We start from the raw sequence: 24,721 nt of genomic DNA, 5'->3' as shown, positions 1-24,721 counted from the left end.
ATCAAGCTGTGAGATTGAACCGTTACACGACTATGGGTGTAACTCTGTCCCCTGTACGAGCTTTTCAGCAGCCAATGAAAAGTAGAAAATATGACATGATACACGTGTCGTTATTTGTTCTCCATTGCAGCTTTCTGTGGACAGAAGACAAAAGGAAACAAAAGCTATCAGTGCTCTTAAACAACAACCTGATGAAGCAGCCCAGTTGTCTGAGTGTGGCGTCTTTACCTTTGCCTTGAGCATATTGCCGAAGGCTCGGAGCAGTTTGGGTGTCGGCGGTTTTTTTCCAAACAGAGCCAGACCTTTGTGCTTCTCCTCATTGGTTTTAGCAGATGCAGCGCCTTTGGCTTTTACCAGTTTCCTTTACACAGTTACAAAACACACAGACACAATCATTAACGTGCTGCATATTTTCACATTTCATTTGGTATTGCGTGTAGTCCGGGTTCCCACTCCAAATTAAATGTCAAACTCTCCGATTTTTCCCTGCACTGACTAAAAAGCTGAAATTTCACGACCTTTGAGGAACATAAAAACAGGCTGACAAGAAACACAGATATTATTTTATATAATATTATCATTCTATTTTCATATAATTCACTAGGCCTGTGCACCCTTATAAACACACTGACCCTTGGGCAAAAATCTTTTCAAATGGGAACAGTAAGAAGCCAGCATGCATCTTACCGTTGCCGTGGCTACGAAGGGCTCCCTCTCCCATATTTAATATATCTATTGTAGTTTTACAAACCTGACATTTAGCTTTTCTGTTTCAAATTTTTTTTATTGCACAGTCTTTGAACTCATCATTTTGCAGACGGAGCTCTTAAAATGCATATTTCTCTGGCACGTGTGCCTTCCTAAGCAGGTAGAAGAAAAGGCACATCTTTATTGAAGTGCTTGACACTGACGAACGAAAAGGATAAAACCACTCACACGATACGGGAAACAGGTGTAATAACGTGATTAAAAACCATCACAATCAAAATACTACTTTTGCGTAACAAAACTTGCTCAAGTGTTCGTTTGTCACTCACTTGCCCTTCCTGGCCAGAACTTTCTGAGACTCCGGGTAGTGAACGAGGATGTCAAACAGGTCTTTCTTCTCCAGGACGAAGAGGTTCGCAAAGCCGTGTGCTTTCACATTAGCTGTGCGCCGGTTGCCTCCATCTTTAGCAGACTGTAGTAAACTGTGGCGGGGAGCAGACGTAGAAACAAACCATGGCCAATGACCAGTTGACTGTTTCAGTGTTACCTGGGCAGATCGATCACAAGAAGCTCTGGCATTCCTTAAATCATGGAAATGTAATAAATAAATGTCAAATATTGCAACACAAAGTCCCTGCAATATGTGTAACTTTGTGAAACCGATGCTAAAGAAAACCTGATTTAAAAACCCGGATGTTGGTTATTCTTTAGACACTGAGAACCGAAATGAGAAATTGTGTTTCAGTGAAATTTTAAGTAAGAAAAACACGACTGCACCAGCTTCGTCATGACACCTGGGTGCTAACATAAAGAAGAAGGAAACACGTGAAGTGGATCTTTCCTGACACTGCGGACAAACCTGATCTCTCCGAACACGCAGCCGGCCTTCAGAGTGACGAACACAATGCTGTTGTCAGGTCCTCCCACCACCTGCACCGCTCCACTTTTGATGACGTACATCTCCTTACCGATGTCGCCCTGCAGAGGAGAGCAGCAACACAGAGGTCAGTGTCTCACACACGCACACACCACACACACACACACACACACACACACACACACGCACATGCACACGCACACGCACACGCACACGCACACGCACACACACCTTCTGCACCACAAAGTCTCCGGGTAGATAGATGATGGACTTCAGCCTCAGTAACATGTCGACCAACATCTGCTGGTCGCAGCCCTGCAGGAGACAGAGTTTAGTTCACAGGTTAGTTTGACTGTTGGATGTGTCTCCAGATGTACATCAGGTTTTATTGAGCTGTAAAAGATAATGAGACTTGAATTTGAAAGGCTCCATCAGTGTCTCTGCATGAAAAACAAACTCTTGTGTCCTTTTTTTTATCTATTGTCTTTTAATCCTCTACCAACATTAAAAATGATTTATGTCACTGTTTGAATTATGTATTAAAAAACCTTTTATACTTAACATGTGCAGTTTCGTAATAGCACCAATTAATTTTTTGTGCTGTCATTAATTGTTTTCCTAGTATGTGGCGATAATAAGAACATTTATTACAACTTATTGTTTAGTTTTTTTTTGTGTCAGTTGTCCTGACTCGAACTGAACTGAGACCACGTCAGGAGGCGAGTGGTTTTCTTGTTCTTAAAAATAGAATCACATTCTTTAAAAATAGTCTAAAAATATTGAAAAGATGTTGTATCATAACATTTGTTTAATGTTTTTAAAGCTCGTCATCCAACTCCAAAGTAAGAATGTTCTTGAAACAAAAAAATGGTTGAAACATTTTTAGGAATTGTATTAACAATGTTATAAAAAACATTTTAGGAACTTAAACAAAATGTTATTAGAATGATTTTAGACACCGTTATCCAACTTTTAGCAGAAACGATGAGAACAAAAATAAAAATCCCACTAAAAATATTCCCAGCATGATTTTAAAACAACAAAAAGAAGCTCGGATGGCTGATGGGTGCACAGTGTGAACAGAAAGAGGACTGAGGCTCCGTCAGAGCTGAAGTGGACCAGAAGAGAAGTGAGTACTCAGAAGTGACTACGCAAAAAGAACTGACTCTGTTTTCTTTTAGTCCACTTTTAAATCCACTTAAAAAAAACCTGACCTGGTTGGTTTAAGAAGGACCAGGTGAAAACAGCCTAAAACCAGCCCGTGCTCCTGACCTGAGGACACAGTCATGTGGGGTCACCTGAAACAGTGCGATCTTCTGGAAGGTGGCCAGGTTGATGTCCACTGCGATGGCGGTTCTCATCACCAGCGGCATCTTGTCCAGGAGCTCAGACTCGTCTGCAGAGGACACACAGTATGTTGGATTCTTCCAGGTTTGACGTTGGTGCTTTAACTGGCTTTTTGGAATTGTAATTAACTCTTAATCAACCTCATGGACTTCAAATAGTGCTGAGGCTTTTTCATGACTACAGTCAGGCAGATAACGACCAACATATTTTTAGTCGGAGATGTTTTTTGAGTGATGTACCGAAGCCTTTCGGTCACAAACATCTGTGTGTAGGATTGTTATTGTTTTTTTATTGTATGTTTCACAGACATAAAGAAGAGGTCGTTCAACCACAACAACTAAATTACAATCGCTGTCCTCTCAGTCTCCTGTAATAATATAAATATATGTAATATACATAATCATATTCTGCCCTTTGACCTTCATCATCATAAAAGAGTCGGGTTCTCGCGGTCATTTTGTCCCTGAAAAATTATAAAATTAGGAGAACAATTTTCCAGGCATGGCAATGGTTGGAATTTTTTGGGGGGTTATGGTTTAAATTATGTTTAACATTGAGCAAAACATATTTCCTTGTAGAACTAATTTCAAAACCTGCATGACCCTTGCTGAGCTTACATACGCTCTAAACCAGAGCGGCCCACTTTGGGGCCTGTGGGCCAAGTTTGACCACACCTTCTTTGTTTTGGCCCACCTCAGCACTTGACAAGCTCATGCTTATTCTTCTTATTCTTAAGTGCTATAAAATCCAAACTGTAATGACCACATATTGTTAAATTTTACAGCAATGCACAGCTTTCCCACTAAATGACACGGACCTCCGTCTTATCTGTGAAGAATGATGGGGTTCTCTCTCTCTCCTACTAATGCTCATGTGCTGTTAGTGTGTCCGAAATCACTGACTTTGAGCTGCCTGTCAAGAAGAGATATCGACGTAGTGGCACACTGACAGGAGGAAATTTAGAAAAAAGAAGCAAGATGACTGTTTTTGACAATAATTTCTAGAAAATAATAAAATTACTCTTAAGAAGATTAAAGAGAAGCTCTTTAGATATTCTGACATTTTATTTTAGATTTAGAAAGTACATTTTAGGTTAAATACATCATATCTATAATGAAGATAAACATCTACTTTTGGCCTGTGGTCCTACATCCAGATTAATTTTTAGCTCTATATTGAAAATAATTTAGGCCCCTCTGCTATAAACTCTGCTGTGATTGGTCGTGTCACTGTCAGACAATCCTGACCCAAAACTCAACCCTCCCACAACATAACCAATCACAGGTGCTCAGCCCAGATATGCAGGTCCCTCCTATTTTAAACAAATAAAACCATAGAAATGGCGTCAAATATTAGGAAAAAGTTTTGAACATTTTGTGGTGAAAATGTGTGTGAACCCTGAAGAGTTTCATCTGTCTGGCTTACATTGCAGTTCTTAGTGTCTTATCAGTTTTGCAGTTTTTCTCCAATAAGGATCAAGTTCTCACCCAGCATGCCCTGCGCGGCCCAGGTGTAGTTGTACCAGGTCCGGATCCGGTTCTGGACCAGCTTGGGGATGGTATAGGTGTTCATGTAGTCAACACAACCGTCCATTGATGCCCGGAAATATGCCTGACCTGCTGTTGCTGCTCCGATGACGTCTCTCATCTGAAAGAGTGGTGAAGAGAAGAAAATCATTTATATCAGAAGAATTTAAAAGACTTGAAGGCTGAATACTGAAATGGGTTTACTGGTTTGTCACATGTCCTACCTGTCCGATCAAACTGGAGAACACAAAGACACCTATGAAAAAGTTAGCCATCTGAAAGGCAATCTCAAAGGTGGTTACAGGTTCTGGAAGACCACCAATGTTGATGAGACTGCGGACTGCATAGTAATAACAACGCAGATACCTGCGGAGAGCCGGGAGAGAAAAAAGACAGACAGCATTTAATTTCTCAAATTGCTGCATTACTTAGTAACAATTATATTTGATGTTTTAGAGCCTTGGTTTGGCTTGATTATATTATGTTATATTATACTATACTACATTCTGTTCTATTCTATGCTATTACATTATATTAAAAAAACAAAAAAAACACTGGTTGATTGTCTGATGTTTAGGTTAGTACTCCCTGCTCCAGAACTACAACCAGGACTTTGTTACTTTGGCACTGCCAGGCGTTTGCTAAAAGGATCTGTAGCTGCTGCTGGATACCTTCTATGTTGTTAGGGTGTTAGCAGTTGCTCTATCTTCCAGTGGAATATGTGTATGTCAAATACTTGAGTCAAACACCTGCAGTACATAGAATAACTTTTGGAGTTTAGACCTCTACACCTCTAAAATATGGTCAAATCTTTGTCTTCAGTTACAATTTTGAACAATCAAATTTCACTAATAACACACATTATTGTGGTGTAATTGCATATTAACAATGTACCTTGGACAAATTACATCAACAAAAGCTCGTTAGCTACGAAAGATGGATTTCAAACAAACAAAAAAAGCCTTTTGAGCCCTGACCAAAACCCAACAGAGGTACTGTGGTATCCTAATGAGGGTTGTCCACACCAGACATACTAACAATATGTCTGAGCTGAATCAGTTCAGTAAAGAAGAATGGTCCAACATCCATCCTGCAGTTTGTGCACTTCTGCTAATAAAACCAAATGTGTTTTCTCCACCAGTACTGTGAAGGGCTATGGGTGCCTTCAATACAAACACAAAAGGTTGTTAGTGTGTTACGAGCTAAAGCACAGTGTGTTTGTGTATACTTGTAACTTTGATGTCCATCAGATACATTTTTATGAACAATTAAAGCAGAAAAACACATTTCCAGAAGGTCCACAGTAGGTAAGAGAGCATTTCATTGTGGGATAGTTACGTTTTTTTAGAGATTGTTGAAATGGACACATTTACATACCCAAATCCCCAAAACTCCAATAAACATTGACAATAAATATAGTACACTATTTAATAATCATAAAGTAATTTTGGACGCGGAGCAACACATTCAGCACCATGGACAGAGGCCGTCCGTGTTTCAGCACTATGGAGAGAGATGCAGCGTTTCAGCACCATGGAGAACTCCAGCAGCAACACTAATATCTAAAATACTGCACAGTGTATTGTACGGCTCTCAGTCCACAAGACAAAAGTACAAAGTACTTACGCCGAGCCTTCTCCGTTATACACCCATTGCGTTGTTTTGAGACCCTGGTGCACTGAAGCAACATAGTACAGACAGGCGTTGAGATGGAGCATGAAGAGCAGATAGCCTGTGGTGCGGGCGACTCTGCATTAGTAAAGACAGGGATGAAAAAGACGGAAACAGACTGGATCAGATGGAAGTAAAGGGATCTTCATGTTGAAAAAGGTCATTTTAGTGGCAAATACTCCAAAGATACAACAGTAAAACGTACATTACTAATGTACATGTATGAAGATAATAAAAACAATAACTAATTGGTGGGGTGTGAATGCAAACTAAAATAATATATACTGTTAATATATTAAAATCCGTAGATCTTAATACCTGTAGACAGCAGTGAGTACAGTGTATGTAATAGCAGAGGTTTGTGCGAAGAAGTGGATAAAAATAATGGGCCGTATTCAAATGATGTTATATTCCCAATCACTGTTCTTTTGAATAATACAAGAATTTTGAAACAAAGAGTTCCCTGAAGAGGTTGGTTGGTGTTTGTGCTGTGGATGACGTCATATTTCATGAACAGACTTTTCTGGTCTGTGTCATTAAATTATGATACAATTAATAAACAGTAGCACAACAAACAAGACAGAAACATAGACATCATTAGAAATAGTGGAGATGTTTTATAAACAATCACAGATTTCCTGCATGAAATGAATGAAAATATTATCTTGTTATATTTATTAAAGATATTGTATCGGCATCTGATATTATTTCAGTCGATGAACGACAATCTAAATCAGGGGTCTCCAACCCGTAGATCACGATTTACCAGCAGAACGGGACCCGGTTCTGAGTAGATCACTACTCAGTAGTGTGAGCTTCACCAAGTGAAAATGTAAAGAAATGCATACAGTATGTAATTCCTCCTTTTTCCGTGAGTGTTTACCTCCAGATGTAAGCTTTGGCCATGATGCTTTCAAGTCGATCACTGAACTCGAAGAAAGACTCAATCTAGAAAACACAAGGAAACACACACATTAAGAGGAACTGAAATATAAAGTCTGGTCAAACATATATATTTTCTCTGGTTTTCTTTGTTTAGATTATTAGTAGAAATTGTTGGCCGCCTACCCTGATGAAGCGGTTGAATCTGTATATGGAGTTGAATTCAAAGTGCAGGCAAACCAGGTCGAAGGGGATGATGCTGATTATATCAATCTACACAGAAAGGAATACAAAAAAAAAAAAAATCACATTACGTTTGTACCTCTCAGTGAGTGAGTGAAGTTTGTTCACTTCTGTAACTTCTGTAAAATAGATAATTACAGGTAAAACATCTTACTTTAGCCTTTAACTAGCTACACCTGAAGCTATTTTGCACTATTTTATTTAAAAAATGTGTTGTCTTCTGTTTAATTTTGTTTTTTAATTTACATTTGAACATGTTTTTATGTTCCTTTATATCTGTTTTTATTTGAAGCACTTAGTGTGTGTAATTTTCTCTCTGAAAAGCCCTTTGAGTTGCATTTTTTGAATGAAACAAATAAAGTTAATTACTATGAGTAATACAAATCATTTCTTTAACCAGGGTGAATCTCCTCCAGGGAGTGACACAACAAATCTGTCGGGGTCACAATGATGATGAGCAAAGCAGGAAGACAGCCAGTTTCGTTTTTTGTTTTGCTTTTACTGGATAATTAAACCTCGTAACGATCAACTATAGCAGGTAAATCCTTGTTGGGGTGTAAAAAGTAGTGAAATCTGAATGGCGAAGTAGAAGTATAAAGAAACATACAGTGGAAATACTAATAATCATTTGAGGTCCAGTTATTATTATTATTAATAATAACAACAACAATAAGAAGAAGATGAAGAATAAGGAAGAAATAAGGAAGAAGACGAGTTACATTCTCACCTTAAACTGTTGTGATTTCCGATAATGCACCTTGGTCATAGCGCTGTCTTTCTGCAGGCGACAGACATATTAAAGTTAGTTCTACAGAGTTAGAGTTCAGATGGACCATTAAAGACACACATTGGTTGCAGCTCATGAACAGAGAGGCTTCATAAAGCTTTTAAACTTACAATAATGTCTCCAGCTTTGACAAACTGAAGTCGAGGTTGCCAAAGAACGATGTCAATAAAATTCACAAAGTCACTAAGAATGTCAAAACATATCCAGTACTGGTTGACCATTTCATTATGGTAGGGGAAAGCCAGTCTGGCAGTGCAGAACCACATGTTGTAGTTGTACGCCAGCGCCACGACAGTCAACCAGGCAATATACCGACGATCTGGAGAGACAGAACGATTTGGAGCATTTAAAGGTGGATTTGAACGCATCATTTCATCTGAGCAGTAACATGCCTGGTTTAGATCTAACCCACCTGTGAAAGGATCAATGGTGGTGCCCAAGACGGTGTCCATCATATTCTCAATGGGATAGAAGAGGACGTCAAAGCAGGAGCAGTTGATGTCCGGGAGGAACTGTGCTTTCTTTAAGGCCTCCTTTGCCAGCCTCTCCTCCTCCGCTTTCTTCTCGGCCTCCAGCTTTTTCTCCTCGTCTTTCTTCTTCTTCTCCTCGGCCTTTTTGATGGCCTCTTCTGCCTTCTTTTTATCCGCTTCTTCTTTAGCTATCCGCTCCTCTTCCTTCAACCTGATGTAATCCTCCTTCTTGTAAATAGGTGCTGAACGGGCACAGAAAGAGAAAGAGAGAGAGAGAGAGATAGTGGGTTCAAGAGTGCCATGTTTGAGTTTTTTGCCTGTAAAAGCATGTTAAGTTTGTTTATGTCCACACTTACTGACTGGTGGGGTGATTTCTGGAGATGTGGCGTATGGGTCTATGGCTTTCTCTTTGAGCATCTCCGTACGCTCTCTTAAGTTCTTGGCCAAAGTTCTGAGGACGTCGTCTGTGTAGCGAAAGTAGACGATAGGTGGAGGAGGAGGTTCTTCACTGAAAACAGGAACAGAAAGCAAAATGAAAGTTGAATAAAGGAACCACAGAGGGGAGAAGTGAAGAGGCACGAGTGGAAAATTCGATTTTGTGGTGAGCAACGTGAGATTCATAATAATATTTTCAATAGACGGGATAGTATTTGCAGGTGTATTAAGCTGCTGTGACACGCAACCTGACATCACCTGACATTAACAGGTACTTTTATCTCAATCTCAAAGGAAATGGGATGTTTTCATTTTCACAAGACCATTTAATAACATTCTCTTTGTCGTCTCATGCACAATCATTTCTTTAAAATTGACTCAAGCTTGCATGTGGACACTCTCCGATGATCATTCTCAGTCGCAAATACCACTAAGCTCCTAATCTCCTTTCCCGCTTTAGGAATCACACGCTGCAAGTCACAGTGCAACCATGAAGCTGCTGACACGACGTCCAGACATGGTCTCTGTTATTGTGAGGACTGCTGAGACACTGGCTGCGTCTCAATGGGAATGCTCACAATTTTGACACAACGAATAACAATTGTTCTTTAACTGTGCTTGATGGATCGATACTTAAAAATGGTCCAGCCTATCTTTTTATGGTCTATCCTCTTTTTATCGTTTTAGTCTTGCTTCACTCACCAAATTGACCCGAGCTTGCCTTTTCTCTGTAACACACACATAGAGACACACAAAATATCCCACAACGATTTTTTATTTTTTAAATCTTGCCCTTATCTTCATAGAAAGACACTCGAAGACACACAAAGATTTTGCAAATATAGATGAGGACAGCAGCTAATTGAAGCCAGCAGAAACATTCAGTGAAGTGATAATATACCACCATTCAAAGCACTGAAAGTAAAATACTGTTTATTTAAATTTAGCACTTTGACCTCAAAGGTTTTCAGCCACCATCAAATGTACTCCTGTATTTGATGCTCTGTATCCACAAAACTGCTGACCATCTGCCATCCCATCTTCAGAACAGTTTATCCTTGAGATGAACATGTGCATCATTTAATTACATTAATTTCCAAAATGGATTGACTCAAACCACAGATGTTGTAAATGATGGCTGGGGCACTAAAGTGTCCCAATACAGGTCACTTTTTAACGTGAATCTGATTGATCAATCAAATAAAAAATGACTGCAACTCAGAAAAAAAAAAATCTCAATTCATGTTCTGTTACGTGCCTGAAGTAACCATCAAGAACATGAAATGTCAGGACTGATACAGTATATCCATTAATCATTGAAATCAAATGTTCCCAAACTCTTCCCACTGCAGATACCGACAATTTTCAACTGTGTCAGGCAAACATTAGCACCGCTATGTTGACCGTGAATGTGACGTCAGCCTACGTGGCGAAACCCAGGCAGACTTTATTTCTAAAACAAATGATGAATAACTAATTTGATGTAATTTGATTAACAACATAATGCCATGTGTACAATAGATGTAATAACTATTGTCAGCATTGAAATGAAAGTAAATGGGAATTTGTTTTAGACTTGGACCAGTTGAAATGAAATGATTAGATCATTCAGCAGGGCTCGTGAACTACTGGGTGAAGTCTTGAGTACAACTAGTGTTATATTGGGAATCATTGGTCTATTATATCTGCTTAACCTACACAGGATAGTAACTGGAGCTTATCCAACTTGCACTGTGTGGGATCCACACAGTATATGATGAATTCTTACCCCTCAGCCCCTTCTGGATTGGCAGGAGCTCCATCACCCGCAGCAGGAGCTGGAGCTGCCGGAGCTGCAGCAGCAGGAGCCGGAGCTGCAGGAGCTGCAGCAGCAGGAGCCGGAGCTGCCGGAGCTGCAGCAGCAGGAGCCGGAGCTGCAGGAGCTGCAGCAGCAGGAGCCGGAGCTGCAGGAGCTGCAGGAGCCGCAGCTGCAGGAGCTGCAGCAGGGGCATCAGCTGGAAGAAAAATATAGCAGCCCTCTTTAGTCTGTTTCTAACAACTGAACACAAACACTACTAACGATATAAGCGGGTGATCATTCCCAAGACATAAAACGAGACCAAGAACCCCTGACTGAATGATTTCATTCCATAACCTGAAATCTTTGCTCAGTTTTGCATAACTATGACAGTTACAGAACCTCCTAACGTAGCGACTTATTGCCGATTAGAATAATGTAAACGACATTTCAAGAGTAAAGTTCCATAAACAGTAATACTGTAGTATTGTTTCTAATACAAGTGCAGGAGGAAATTGGACAACAATCCTGTATTTCTATACACAGAGATGAAGAACATTTTTGCTCTCCTATTCAGTGGTAACTAAATCAAATATCAGCACTTTGTGAAACACACATTGTGGAAAACAAAAAGCCAGACTTTGCTTGTTGTTTGTAATATATTTCAGCTTCATGTTTGTACAGTTTGTTCAATGTCCTCTACAATGTAACATAAAATCCTTTGTCTGTGTAATAGAAAGAGAAAGAGGGACCTAGCTAATAATCTCCTTTCAGCCATGTTGGCTCAAAACATGGACACACAAAACTGCCAACAAGATGAAAGAGAACATCTGGTAATAGTAAGAAAGTTTTGCAGCCCTCTGCGACTCCAATCTGGTATGGGTTAGGTCAATTTGTCACACAGTTTCAAACCAACGGCTAGGGTTTAATCGAGGTTATTTGATCAATGTTCAACTCTTCTTTTGTCATTTCAAATCTGGTCAGTCCATAATTCCAGGTCATAACACTCGATAGGGCCTTGGTCAGAACCAGGAAAACTGCTCACAATGAACTCAGGCTCGAAATGGGCAGCATTCATATTGGTCTGAAAGGGGTCTGTCTGTCTGTCTGTCTGTCTGTCTGTCTGTCTGCCTGTCTATTCACTCACTTCACTCACTTCACTCACTGACATTCACGTTGACAGCCATGGCTGCAGTCAGGCCAAAACACTTTGGGTGCATCAGTCAAACATGGAGCTCAAACCAAATAAACAGACATCTCACCTGGTTTTGGCTCATCCTTTTTGGGCTCTTCTTTCTTTTCCTCTTCTTTTTTGTCTTCTGTCTTTGGGTCCTCTTTCTTTTCCTCTTCATTCTTTGGGGGCTCTGTTTTTTCATCCTTCTTTTCGGGGGGCTTGTCCTCCTGTAAATATAAAACACAGGTTACTGACACAAAGCGCAACTGTGAGTTGTCTGACTCAATTTGGTTGTTGCACATAGTGCATGGAGCATACTGTTGGCACAAAAATGCTGAATTCCTAAATGCAACAAATGTATATTTGGTAAGGCCACCTAATGCAATTATTCATTAGTGCCCTTTCCTCAAGTTCAACCCTCTAAAAACCCACCAGCATATCCCACAGAGGATCAGCCTTCCTGCTGAAGAAACAGTGACTGCTGTTTCTCTTCAGGAAGCAGCCAGTAGAAATTAATAATTTTATGTAATTAGCAACAAATAAAATGTGCTGATTTTACAAATACCTCTCTACTCCAGGTCTGCTAGTACTTGAAGTTTCCGTATTTATAAAGATAATTTAAGGAGATCAGGCCTTACCTTCACTGCTGGAGCTGGGGTAGGTTGTGGAGTAGCAGCAGGAGGCTCAGGAGCCCCAATCAACCTCTTCAACCGGCTGAACATGGTGGGGTTCTGTGTGGGCTACAGCGAATAGGCCTGCCCGTCCACTCCCCCTCCTCTACACCCTTTTTAAAAAAAAATGTGATCCTAAGAAGAACACCTGGGATCCTCGTTGTGAAGTCTCACATCCAAACAACAGACTGTCGCAACTAAATTTCTTAGAGCCATTAAGTCCCTCTCGGCCCTCCCCTCTCTACTGAAGCCAACACCAGATCAGCTATCGCAGCCGCCAATCACTGTCAGGCAAGGTCACGGTCTTTTTGGAGTGTAGACTACAGAGCAGATAAAACTGGCCTTGACCACAAACATTTAAAGAGCTGCACTTTGTAGTAACATGTCGGCAAATAAATAATGGTAATCAAAATGAAAGATATTCAAAGGAAACAATCAATTAAACCTGTTTAAAGAAGGTTGGAGGACAGGATGGTGGGCATATTGTCATTATTACACACTTGTTACTTATTCTACCTTATTCTAAGTCTGTTAAAAAATGATCAAAGCTTCACCTTAAAGTTTGAAACCATAAAATGCCTTTTGAAATACACTGAATCGCGTGGTAACATAGTAGTAACTTATGTCTGTGTGTAACAAGTGTTGTTGGAGTAAAATTAGACTGTGCTCTGGTTATTTCAGTCCCTCCTGGCTGCCGAGTTCACAAACGGAGAGACCACTTAGTTAATCAGCCCTCACAACGTGTCTGTCTAGCTAACAGGATTAGTCAGGATCTGAACTGGAACTCCCACTGCACAAAAAAACACAGCTGACAGACACACACTCAACACAGACAGGCAAGAACTGCGAGTAAACAGCAATTAAATCAGGAAATTATTTATTGAATTGGATATAAATGGAGATGAAATCAGTTGAATAATGTGTACTGTCAGCATTACTGTCATAATGATGGATAATCTCTTCGAGGCTTCTATAATGGAAACAATAGATCCAATAAAACAATAGAGCCAATAAAAAGGTAAATACAAATATTTGCAGTGTAAAATTATACAGTAAAAAGGGGCAGGATTCTAATACAGCACATACCATCATGTAATAATGTATTTTTCAATGTTGGCTTGTTGCAGCCAGGTTGAGTTTGAACACACTCGGTTCAAAATAGTGGTAAAAGACTAAAAAAAAAAAATGTACATTTACTCCCAAAAAGGAGTTATTAAAAAAAAAAAAAAAAAAAAAAAAAAAAAAGTCAAAACAAGCTCCTTACAGTCCTCACTGGCCACCACTGGCAGTCTGGGAAAAAAATAAAATAAAATAAATAATATCACACAGCCTGCACAATGACTTTCCAGCGATGACCACTTGGAAATGTAATTTTAGAGAATAAATAAATGTTGTTACCTTAATTTTTCTGACGATGCCTTTGTTGATGTTTCCTCCGATTGCTCTCAGCAGTTTGGGTGTGGGTGGTTTGGGTCCGAACAGCGCCAGTCCTTTCTTCTCTTCAACTTTAGCACCTGCTGGGCCCTTCGCCTTCATCAGTTTTCTACACACACAAACAAGAAAATAAAAAGGCAAAACGTTATCAAGAAACTCAACAACCATCCTCTGATGCTCTGAAGCGAACAGAAAACAAAGAAATAGTCATATATGACTGTAAATTATGTCGTTATACATTTAGGTTTGAAAATGTGTCCTGCATCCATAATGACCAACACATGAAGTTCTAACAGACCACCACAAACAGCGGCATACATCCGTGTGTCTGTCAGCGCTGCCTTCACTGCAGCTCTGCTCTCACCTGCCCTTCCTGGCCAACACTTTCTGAGACTGAGGGTAGTGGACCAGGATGTCAAACAGGTCTTTCTTCTCCAGGACGAAGAGGTTAGCGAAGCCGTACGCTTTGACGTTAGCCGTCCGTCTGTTTCCTCCATCTTTGGAAGACTGCAAGAGACTAAAACAAAAATATATTTTATGTTACATTTCTAGATCTTTTGTGTGTGGATTTGAATTGACTATCTTGTGATCATGGCCCTAAAAAAAACCCACACTGCAGCTAAATAAATGTTATAGTTTTATGTATCAGTTTAAATGTAACAGTTTTCATTGAAAAATAAGTAAAAACTAACATATTACTGCTTTGATGTACATCAGATCTTTTGTCATGACAACAGATCACAATATTAACATTATAAGGATATATTTAATTTTACATCAAATCTTATACCAACATTATTGTGAATGAGACAATATACAATATAAATGCTATATATAAAATATTAAATATCTCTTAAACATTGTATACTATCCTTTATATTGTGTATATATTCTGTGTATTTTCTTTCTTTATTAGTCATATATATTATATACTCATACAGCAAAAACCACATCACTAATGTGCAATATACAATATACTTACATGCAATAATAATTGTTTTCTTCATGTGGACATTTGTATAGGTAAAAAGTATATTAAGTCTTGAAAGATTTTGTGTGTACGCATATTTAAACATAGTTATTTTTTTTTTACATTTAAAAAAATTGTTTTATTCTATTTGTATTGCATTATAATTTGCTCCTTTTATAAACATCTTTTTCTACCTGTAACCTTAATCTGCTGTGATGATGGAATTTCCCTGCTGTGGGATAAATAAAGTCTTATATTATAATATTTTGTAAATTAAAAAATCTTTGCTGTTGTTTATTACATCAGTCAGAAACTTCAAGTTATTTTGGGTTGAACTTTCCTGATCTCTCCGAACACACAGCCGGCCTTCAGAGTGACGAACACAATGCTGTTGTCAGGTCCTCCCACCACCTGCACCGCTCCACTTTTGATGATGTACATCTCCTTACCGATGTCGCCCTGCAGAGATTTTGGAGGGAAGGATGATGAAGTTTAATTTATTAGTGAATCGATGTGTTGGCAAGATGAGATCCAGGAGGATCATATAATAAAAACATCAACCCACTTTTTTCACAACAAAGTCTCCGGGTAGATAGACGATGGACTTGAGCCTCAGCAACATGTCGACCAACATCTGCTGGTCGCAGCCCTGTGGAAACACAAAGATATTTAACTGAGCAGTCTTCAGTCTCTCTGTGTTACTGTGTTTGTGGTATATATATATTTTCAATGTGCCTCCACCTTGAACAGTTCAATCTTCTGAAAGGTTGTCAGGTTAATATCCACAGCAATGGCAGTTCTCATCACTAGAGGCATGCTATCCAGCAGCTCCGACTCATCTGAAAATATCCGAAGAGTGAAATGATTCTGCAGCTACAGGAAGAAGTACCATGCTTTTTTTTAAAGGTGACAAAACACATGAAGACTGAGTCCTGTGTACTGACCCAGCATGCCCTGAGCGTCCCAGGTGTAGGTGTACCAGGTGCGGACTCTGTTCTGCACAGAGGTGGGAATGTGGTTGGACATCATGTAGCCTACGGTGCTGTCCATGGAGGAACGAAAGTAGGTCTGTCCTGTTGTGGCTGCACCGATTACATCTCTCATCTGAGGCAAGACGACCGTAAGAATAAATACATGAACTCAGGAAATCTTTGGTTAATTTAAACAATCGAATAAATGAGTGTTTGTTGTTACAATGCAGCTTTTTGACAGTCAAGACTCCACAGGGAACCAGTGAAATACAACAGACAGAGTGATCCATACTGGGAGTGTTAGTATGATGACTAATGAGTGTAAGTGTCATTTCTACCAGGATGGGTTTCAGTCATCTATCGCTACATTAACAAGACAAGTGGAAAAGGAGACGATGACGTGCTACTTTAGACATGCTGGGGCTCATGCTACGGACACAGCGGCTCTCCGTGTTACCTGTCCGATCAAACTTGAGAACACAAAGATGCCCATGAAAAAGTTAGTCATCTGAAAAATAATCTCAAAGACGGTGTGGGGTTCGTTAAGACCCCCGATGTTGATCAGACTGCGGACGGCGAAGTAGTAACAACGCAGGTACCTGTTGAGAGGGCGAGGAGGGGGGGGATGTTAGAGGGGCTGTCACAAACTGGACTGCATGTTTCCGGCCGGTGTGTTTGAGTGGATTAATAGGAGGTCAGTATTTGTGTTTTGGAGGGAGCGGGCAGTCCTGAGTTCTGTTTGGCTTAATCTTCTGATTCCCTTGATGTCTTGCTGCAATTGTTTTTAAAGAACTATACTTGCTGCAAAAAACACTGAATAGTTTTTCCATTAAAGCTGCGGCAAATCATTGTAAAAAATAAATAAATAAATTTAATAAAGGAAAAAAAAAGCAAATAATTATACACAAAATAAGCTACCTGGCTGAGAATGACGGACATAAAGAACGCCCCAAAAAGGTAGTTCGTCATCTGAAAGATCTGTCCGAACATGGTGTCTGGAATTGGCAACTCAGCGATCATCAGCAGGGACTTCTCCGCATAGAAGAAGCAGCTGAGGTAACTGCAGCAGCAGCACAGACGGGACATACAACACATCTTCAGTTTGGTATCTTTTTTTGGATGTGTAAGTGGATTTTGTGAAGTGGAGCTTAAAACTGCAGTTAGAGTGCAACTAACACTGCAATTGCTGTCTGTGCTGTCTAATGTTGTATATACAGTGACACGTGATTGTTTAGGAATGACATTCTGCCACGAACTGAAGATCAAGAAATATAAAACGAATACACTGACAACATATACATAAAAATTATGTGACAAGCCAACATTTTGAATCAGGATTGATCACAAAACGTCACTAAGTGAAAGAATTTGGAAGAAGATTACAACATGCTGCACACCAGTGATGCTTCCAGTATTATTCTGAGAGCAGGCTGACGACATGATTCGAATTTTACTACTGAACTAAACAGTTAAAATTGCATTTATAATAACACTAGAGCTACTATAACCCTAAAGACTGGCTTAAGGATTTCAATTTCAATTTTGTTTCTTAAATTGTTGGATAAATCCAGCCTTATTTGAGCTCGTGCAAAATAATGACATAATTGTAATCATATTCCCTTTATGAAAATAACTAAATTGCTAGATGTAAAAGGTGATATTTGTTGATAAGATTAATATTTTTTGGTAACACTTAACTTAAGGGTGAATAAATTATCAGGAATTCATGCATGAAATCCTGCAGTGCTTCAGCATTACTTCTTGCATTAATGCCTCATGAAATCATTAGGAAGTGAGATGAGTTCAAAGTCTTTCATTCATTGATCTCATGCATGAACGACACATTAATTAAAGCATTAACTAAGATGAGTACATCATCAAAGATGATGATTTATTAAACATGATCATGAGGAATTCTTTGCAAAACAATTTTTGGACCACTGAACCAAACTCTGCAGCACAGAGCACATAATTAACGGAACATTAGTAACTCATGAGTTCATCATGTTTGTGGCTCCTAAAGTGAAGTGGTGAACATTTGATCTTTAGCATCCATTGTGGGTTAAACTGCACTAAAACAATTAGTGTAAGAACAAATGTTTTTCAATTATTATGTTTTCTGGGTTACTATGTTTGTGTCTTATTCATAGTAACCTGCAGGTAAATAAACAGGCCCAAAAATTGGTCCAAAAATTATTTGCAAAACATTTATCATGTTCATGCTTTAATAAATCATAATCACTGATGATGCACTCACCTCAGTTGATGCTTTAATGAATCTGTTGTTCATGTGTTAATGAAGGAAAGACTTTGAACTCATGTTACTTCCTGATGATTTCATGAGGTATTATTGCACTAAGTAATCCTGAAGTAATGCATGAATTCATGATAATTAATGTGCCCTTACTTATTAGAGTTACCTTATTTTCTATCAAAAAAAAAAAAAAGGCAATCACCAATGTTTTTTGGGAAAGTGACTTCTTAAATGAAACCGTTTAAACTACTGTAGATACTGCTACAAGTTCTCTCGAAGCCACAGAAGAGAGTGGATGTTTGAAAGAGTGTGAAAGGTCGGTCTTTATTTCTCTGCTGTAAAATGTATTACGAACTCTTGGTCTGCCATCACTTGCTCAGATAAATAGCGGACACATTTCAACACCACCGATGACAACGTTGTATGTATTTGTTGTCCTGTAAAACTCAGCAAAACCTAAATATTTACCTGGAATATCTGGAGCACCTTAACTGCAGAGCCACATCACAAAATTCATCTTTTTCATCAAATATTTTTACAGTGACACAGATGGCTAATGTTTTCAAGAAAATTTTTAGAAGAGATAAGAACATCCCATACAGCCAAACAAGCAGTAATATATAGGTGCTGTACTTACGCACTGCCGAGGCCGGAGTAGACCCATTTAGTTTTGCCGATGCCCTGATAGGCGGAGGCCACGTAGTAGAGGCAGGCGTTGAGGTGGAGCATGAAGAGGAGGTAGCCGGTGGTGCGAATCACTCTGACAGAGGAGTGAAGATGTTACTTACTATTTTTTCCGGAAACCTCTCCATTATGATGTGAGGATTCTACAGCAGGTAGAGGTTGTCAACATTCAATGTATAGTAGACACATGATATTATTACAATGGCAATATTATAGTTGCCGGATTCATCTCATGTGATTTACCTCCAGATGTAAGCCTTGGTCATTAAGCTCTCAAGACGATCGCTGAACTCAAAAAATGAGTCTGCCTTGAGAATAAGAGCGGAAATGTCAGCCAGGAAAGAAACAAAGTCGATTTATTGTCATGTAATTAACTTTTCTTTGACACAGTTTTAGGAAATTCACCTTCAGTAGTCGATTGGCTCTGAAAATGGATTTGAATCCAAACTGGAAGTACAACAAGTCCAACGGTAGGAGGGACATCACGTCGGCCTGTTGAAGGGAGGCAGCTGTGTGAGGTCACTGACATCAGTTTACACCACAATTCATTCATTTTAAGCCTCAGTACCATGAATCTCTCTGAGTCTCTGTAGTGCTTCTTCGTACTCTCCCTGTCTTTCTGAAAGGAAAAAAAAAAAAGTCATGTTTATAACATCTGGATTCAGGTTATGCTCAGTGTCCGTCAGGATCACATTACACTCACGATGATGTCTCCTCCTCTGACAAACTGCTTGCGGGGCTGGAAGATGATGGCGTCTGTGAGGTAGATGAAGTCAGCCAGCAGGTCCAGGGTGACCCAGTAATAGATGGCGTCCTCGGTGTGGTACGGGAAGCACAGACGGGCCGTGATGAACCACGTGTTGTAGTTGAAGGCCAGAGTCACCAAGCTCATCCAAGCGATGTAGTGGCGGTCTGTGAACGGGTCTATGGTGCATCCCACAACAGAGTCCATCATGTCCTCCATCGGCTTCAGCAGCGAGTCCACCAAAGACCAGGCAGCTTCAGATAACTGGGTCTTTAATGGCACCTTCTTCTTTTCCTCCTCTTCTTCGTCTGCTTTCTTTTTCTCCCCCTCCTCCTTTTTCTTCTGATCGACCTCCTTCTTCTTCTTCTCCTGCTCTTCTTTCTTCTTCTTGTCGGCCTCCTCCTTCTGTATCTGCTCATCCTCCGCTTGCCGCTTCCTGTCGTCTATGACTTTTGTGTAGTTGTCTTTGCGTAGCACTGGTGCTGAAAGGATAATATGACAACTGAGTAAGTTAAGACAAGGTAAATATCCATCATTTGTGCCCAATAAAGTGCCAAAAACATCTATAAGCATGTGTCACAGACATTACACCTTTATGCTCTTTGTTGGTACTCACTGACAGGAGGCGTTATCTCAGGAGATGAAGCGTACTGATCGATCACCTTCTCTTTGTAGATCTGCTGTCTCTCTCTCATTCGTGTGACAATGACTCTGAGCTGCTTATCAGAGTACCTGTTGATGACTATGGGTGGGGATGGAGGAGGGGGCGCCTCTTCCCTGAAAACGTTAAGTGCCATTCGATAGTTTAGACACACAATCAGCTCACTGGAGCATGTCAATACTCCTGAAAGATTCCTCTTATAAACAAAATGTTTGTTCACATTTATTTTTATTGGCCAGCTTCTGATGTAATGAGGATAGAGGACATGTTTTACACTCATGTGATTGTCTGAGGTGATGTTTGTTAGTTGCCGAATATCATGATTATTTTGAGTGCAGTGTAACATTTGGTCTCTTATTGATCACCTCAGTGAGAATTATAACCCATCTCTGCAGTTCACATCTTATCTAAGAAGTTTTAGCACCTGTCAGCTCCCTGTACAACTTTATCGTTCACTCTTGCAGCAGCTGGAAGTTATTTTAGTTAAATAAAAAAAAAGTTCAAAAACTCACTTACACTAGCTTAACAGCAGCAAATTACACAAAAACAGGCTGCTGAATAAACATAGAGGAGCATTCAGCCTATAAAGAGGCGGATACATCTGCTACTTCAGCCACAGCGGTACAGGCAATAGATGTTCATGTTTCGAACCCTGGTGGATGAGATTCAGTAATACAACTGTCAGAATGATTGATTTATGTTCAGTCATCATGAAATGAGTCACCACATTTAAAAGTCAATATTCAATATGTTTAAATAAAGCTGTGTAATTAAATCAAACCCAATAAACGTTCTAATAAGTGTTTATAATGAGCAGAAACCAGAAGGCAACACCAGAAGAGTTATAGGTGCATATTCTGTCCTTCACAATAAAGGGCTGTTAAGTGACAGTATTTTTTTCTTTTCACATTAGGTGGGATACAAAGTTAAACAACGTAAGTTTGGAAAATATTATTATTAATAAACTCAAAGCTGAATGAGAGGTTTCTATTCTTTTCTTTAGTCAAAACTGTGGCTGACGCTGCCCTCTGGTGGCAGTGAGTTGGCGTACCTTCACAAACCTTTATCTCGTCTGCAGGCTGCAGCTTCTCATTCCACTAATGTGTTCAAAGAAGTACAGGGCCAGTTTGTAATCTTGTAATCAAAAATAACATAAGCTGGCACTTTATATTAATTTGCATTAAAAACAAAATATCGAGGAAATTTAGGGGTTGCAGAGCAATAACGTCGATTCTACAATAAGATGATACAAGTATTTGTTTTAAAAGAATAAAATGAGCAGGAATGGTTGAATAAAAGCTACATAGACACAGAAATGACACCTTTACAAGTGTCTGACTTTAATGCTGAAAAAAACGTAATTCATTATATTATAGTCGTAAAAAAAAGGAAATCTAGATACATCATGATGGACCATTGAAAGTGCATTAGATCTTTTTGTGAGAGAAATAATCAGACCCATCAGTCAACAGTACGTTTTTGAACTGCTGACACTGCACTAATAAAACATTCCCAACAGGTCTCCTCATTTGGAGACACTGAGTGGATCAGTCGCAGCTGTCTCTGCCTGTCATCTCAATGGCTTTTACTGCCAGGTCAGAAGCAGCCCCGGTGAGCTGCTTAAAGCTAAAAAGCTGAAAAGCTTTTAATCCACTTTCAGGTCATCCCTGTGTTAATATGCATGTTGCACCAGGGGATAAATATCTCACATGCTTCGCTCATCTCTGAGGGCCTTCTCCAGCTCCCTCTGCAACCAGGACATCTGATTAATTAGGGTCCACCGGGTGAGTAATTTGATACTGGTTTGTGGTGTCACTGTCTTGGCAGGCGATTGTTTTGGTAAGCTTGAGTGGAGTTTGATGGCTGTGCAGATACTTCAGGGATAAATACATAGTCACTACTCTCTTTAATTTGTTATTACGTTCAGTGCTCCAATTAAATGTCCCAGAACACATCAGGTAGAATCAACACCTGGTGATGACGAAGGTGTAAAACTGGCAAAAGGTGCAGGTCTTACCCGTCGAGTCCAGCTTTACCGGGGTTAGCCGGGGCTGCTGTAGCTTCTGAGGCCGAGGCTGGAGCGGGAGCCGGGGCCGCTGCAGTGGCGGGAGTTGATTCTGAGCAGGGAAATTAACAGAATTATGAACTGAGCCAGGAACAAATTAATCATCTGGTTTTATCTTTTACTGTGCAGATCTTATTTACATTTGTATTCCTTGTTTTCCTGTGGAACATTTTATAACTTTGTTTTATGAGGTGCTTTATAAATGACAAAGCGTCTGGACGTTTTTAAGTTTACTTAAAATATGCGTAGGAGTTAGTGTCTCTGGTTTTCAGACGCATCGAGTGACAGTATGATCAGCAGAATAGAGGGAACAGGACCTGGAAGGATGATGCAGACAGACTCAATGTTCTTCAATCTAAAATTGCAATGAGAAGGTGTCTACATTTTCAGCAGCACAATCAACTGAAATCCATGAAATTCAGTTTCTCGCAGAGCTTAGTGACCGAGCAAACTCAGATTGAGACAGACAGCTGGGATGAGAAAAGTTGCTCAGAGCTGAACGTTTTCATATTGAACATCTGTCACCAGCCAATTTGTGTCATTTGTGTGCCTGTCTGTTGCCTCAGTAGTGCGATTATGTCCTTCTAATCAATACTTCTGCCTTCAAGTGCACTCAAAGCTGATTATGGTGATTTGAAGCTTCCCAATAGTCACACGGCTTTTATTTTGACAAATTACAGGAGTAAAAAGACACTAGTGAGTTTGCAAGTAAGTGCTGAGATTGTACAAAAATATAAATTTAAAGATGAAGTAATAATCAAAAAAGTTACAAGTTGCGTTAGTAAACCTATGATATTTACATACTTTTGTAATGATATAAATCATGAATTTAACCCTCCCGTTGTCCTTGGGTCAAAATGTGTTCAACCAAGTTCTATTTTATTTTTATACTTTTTTCTTTTTCTTTTTATAGGAGGCTGTGAGCCTCCTTGTCAGCAACGATCCCAACAATTATAAAAATAAAATAGAACTTGGTTGAACACAGCTGCGGGTCATTTTGACCCTAAGACAACGGGAGGGTTACAAAACATGTTTCAACATATTATGGTTCAGCCTCGTTTGTAATCTGCCTGAGACACAGGTGGAAACAGCAGCTTCAGTCCAGACAAAAAGAAACATGCCGTAAATGTGTCTTACCCTGCGGTTTGTCCACTTTCTTGGCTTCATTCTCCTTCTCGTCCTACAAATCAACATTTTCCCACAAAGTCAGATGCTGTGCTCCATTAACCGAGGTGAGGCCATTAGAGAGACTTTCTAATTTCCAGAGTATTTTGTAAAAGAATAGTGAATTTAGCGTTTGACAAATTACTCCCTCACCTTGATAGACACATTTAAAAACAAGCTGTGTTCGAGATTAAATTAATTTCAAAGTGCCTGTTGGGTTAATGGCTGATTTCAATGAGGTCCGTGTAATGAAACAATTTTGTTTGATTGTTTGCTGGCAAGAATTGAGCGACTGAATGGATGCAGGAACAGATAAGAAGCCACTGCTGTGATCTTAGGAGGCACAAATGTGATTGATTTGCTGTATTACAAGCTGGATGCATTACTTTATTCTTTGTGCGTATGGTTGATTACAGTTTTGGCTGCTTCTGCTCTCACTGGCACATACTGAGCAGCACGAGAGCTGATCAGAGTTTGACAGAGTAGCATCGTTTCAGACACTTGATAGAAATCTTTAAACTTTTACAAAATGCATTTTTAGTTTCAGAAGGTCTTACCTGAGCTGGAGCCGGAGCCGGAGCTGGAGCCGGAGCCGGAGCCGGAGGTGGAGCTGGAGCCGGAGCCGAGTCAGGGGCTGCTCTGGTGGTCTGAGAGTCGGCAGCTGGCTGCGGGCCACCGAGGAAGCCCTTAAACCTGCCAAACATGTCCAGAAACCTAAAGGGGCATCCGCTGTATTCTCTGCTAACTGACTGTACGATGGGAACAAAGACCCCCCTCTTCTGGCTTCAACCCTCTCTCCTCTCTCTCTGCCTACCTTTTCTTCTTCACCTGTTTAAAGCAATATGTCGTCATAACCGAATTGGACTTGATAGTATTACTGCATTTAGCAGCGCTAATGCTCTTGCGGAGCAGATAGCCCCCACCATCACCAGACACATGTAAACCCATCACCATCTCATAGAAGGTCCCAATAGGCTTATAGGTACAACTACAGCTGGGGGGGGGGACGACGACGACTAAACGCAGTACATCTGTGAGCAGCACATTGAGACTGCACTTAGCACTGCTCTTATAAAAAGTGAAGTACTTTAATGACATGATGCACATAGTATTCTACTGTAGACTTCACTGTGTCTTCAGGGAGATGCAGTATGTGTCAATATATTATTAACAGTAACGTATGTCTGCATTACTTTGAGTGTTAC

At 39.8% G+C, this 24,721-nt stretch overlaps 2 protein-coding genes across 2 annotated transcripts; both read right to left on the bottom strand.

The window, feature by feature from the left end:
- cngb3.1 (cyclic nucleotide gated channel subunit beta 3, tandem duplicate 1) lies at positions 1 to 12,619 on the bottom strand. The gene is made up of 18 exons (XM_069151103.1): positions 12,536 to 12,619; positions 11,986 to 12,124; positions 10,715 to 10,940; positions 8,868 to 9,019; positions 8,454 to 8,753; positions 8,152 to 8,360; positions 7,982 to 8,032; positions 7,198 to 7,284; positions 7,013 to 7,077; positions 6,085 to 6,207; positions 4,683 to 4,824; positions 4,420 to 4,579; positions 2,884 to 2,981; positions 1,817 to 1,900; positions 1,568 to 1,686; positions 1,038 to 1,190; positions 229 to 361; positions 1 to 134 (listed from the first exon to the last, which is right to left on the bottom strand). Exons 1-18 carry the CDS (start codon positions 12,617 to 12,619, stop codon positions 111 to 113), a joined length of 2,349 nt encoding a protein of 782 aa, XP_069007204.1. The 3' UTR covers positions 1 to 110.
- Positions 12,620 to 13,823: 1,204 nt separating this feature from the next.
- LOC138199163 (cyclic nucleotide-gated channel beta-3-like) lies at positions 13,824 to 24,237 on the bottom strand. Its single transcript, XM_069151102.1, has 17 exons — positions 24,074 to 24,237; positions 23,490 to 23,532; positions 22,305 to 22,404; positions 20,243 to 20,403; positions 19,585 to 20,108; positions 19,450 to 19,500; positions 19,287 to 19,373; positions 19,125 to 19,189; positions 18,835 to 18,957; positions 16,401 to 16,542; positions 15,917 to 16,076; positions 15,714 to 15,811; positions 15,538 to 15,621; positions 15,317 to 15,431; positions 14,367 to 14,523; positions 13,967 to 14,111; positions 13,824 to 13,858 (listed from the first exon to the last, which is right to left on the bottom strand). Exons 1-17 carry the CDS (start codon positions 24,218 to 24,220, stop codon positions 13,838 to 13,840), a joined length of 2,223 nt encoding a protein of 740 aa, XP_069007203.1. The 5' UTR covers positions 24,221 to 24,237; the 3' UTR covers positions 13,824 to 13,837.
- Positions 24,238 to 24,721: the final 484 nt, after the last annotated feature.

This window comes from Embiotoca jacksoni, unplaced genomic scaffold, assembly GCF_022577435.1.
Source record: "Embiotoca jacksoni isolate LCO1_2020_lvr unplaced genomic scaffold, fEmbJac1.0.p SCAF_17, whole genome shotgun sequence".
Lineage (NCBI taxonomy): Eukaryota > Metazoa > Chordata > Actinopteri > Embiotocidae > Embiotoca > Embiotoca jacksoni.
This window is presented reverse-complemented; position numbering and strand designations above follow the sequence as displayed.

What these genes read in the sequence shown, in the direction of transcription:
- cngb3.1 (XM_069151103.1), bottom strand. Translation starts at nt 12,619, where the DNA reads ATGTTCAGCCGGTTGAAGAGGTTGATTGGGGCTCCTGAGCCTCCTGCT. An exon ending in GGAAATCACAACAGTTTAAG is followed by an intron (nt 7,285 to 7,981) that starts GTGAGAATGTAA and finishes CTTTCTGTGTAG; the next exon opens with ATTGATATAATCAGCATCAT. An exon ending in GAGACTTTGTGGTGCAGAAG is followed by an intron (nt 1,687 to 1,816) that starts GTGTGTGTGCGT and finishes TCTCCTCTGCAG; the next exon opens with GGCGACATCGGTAAGGAGAT.
- LOC138199163 (XM_069151102.1), bottom strand. Translation starts at nt 24,220, where the DNA reads ATGTTTGGCAGGTTTAAGGGCTTCCTCGGTGGCCCGCAGCCAGCTGCC. An exon ending in CGGCTCCGGCTCCAGCTCAG is followed by an intron (nt 23,533 to 24,073) that starts GTAAGACCTTCT and finishes GTTGATTTGTAG; the next exon opens with GACGAGAAGGAGAATGAAGC. An exon ending in TGAGATAACGCCTCCTGTCA is followed by an intron (nt 20,109 to 20,242) that starts GTGAGTACCAAC and finishes TTATCCTTTCAG; the next exon opens with CACCAGTGCTACGCAAAGAC.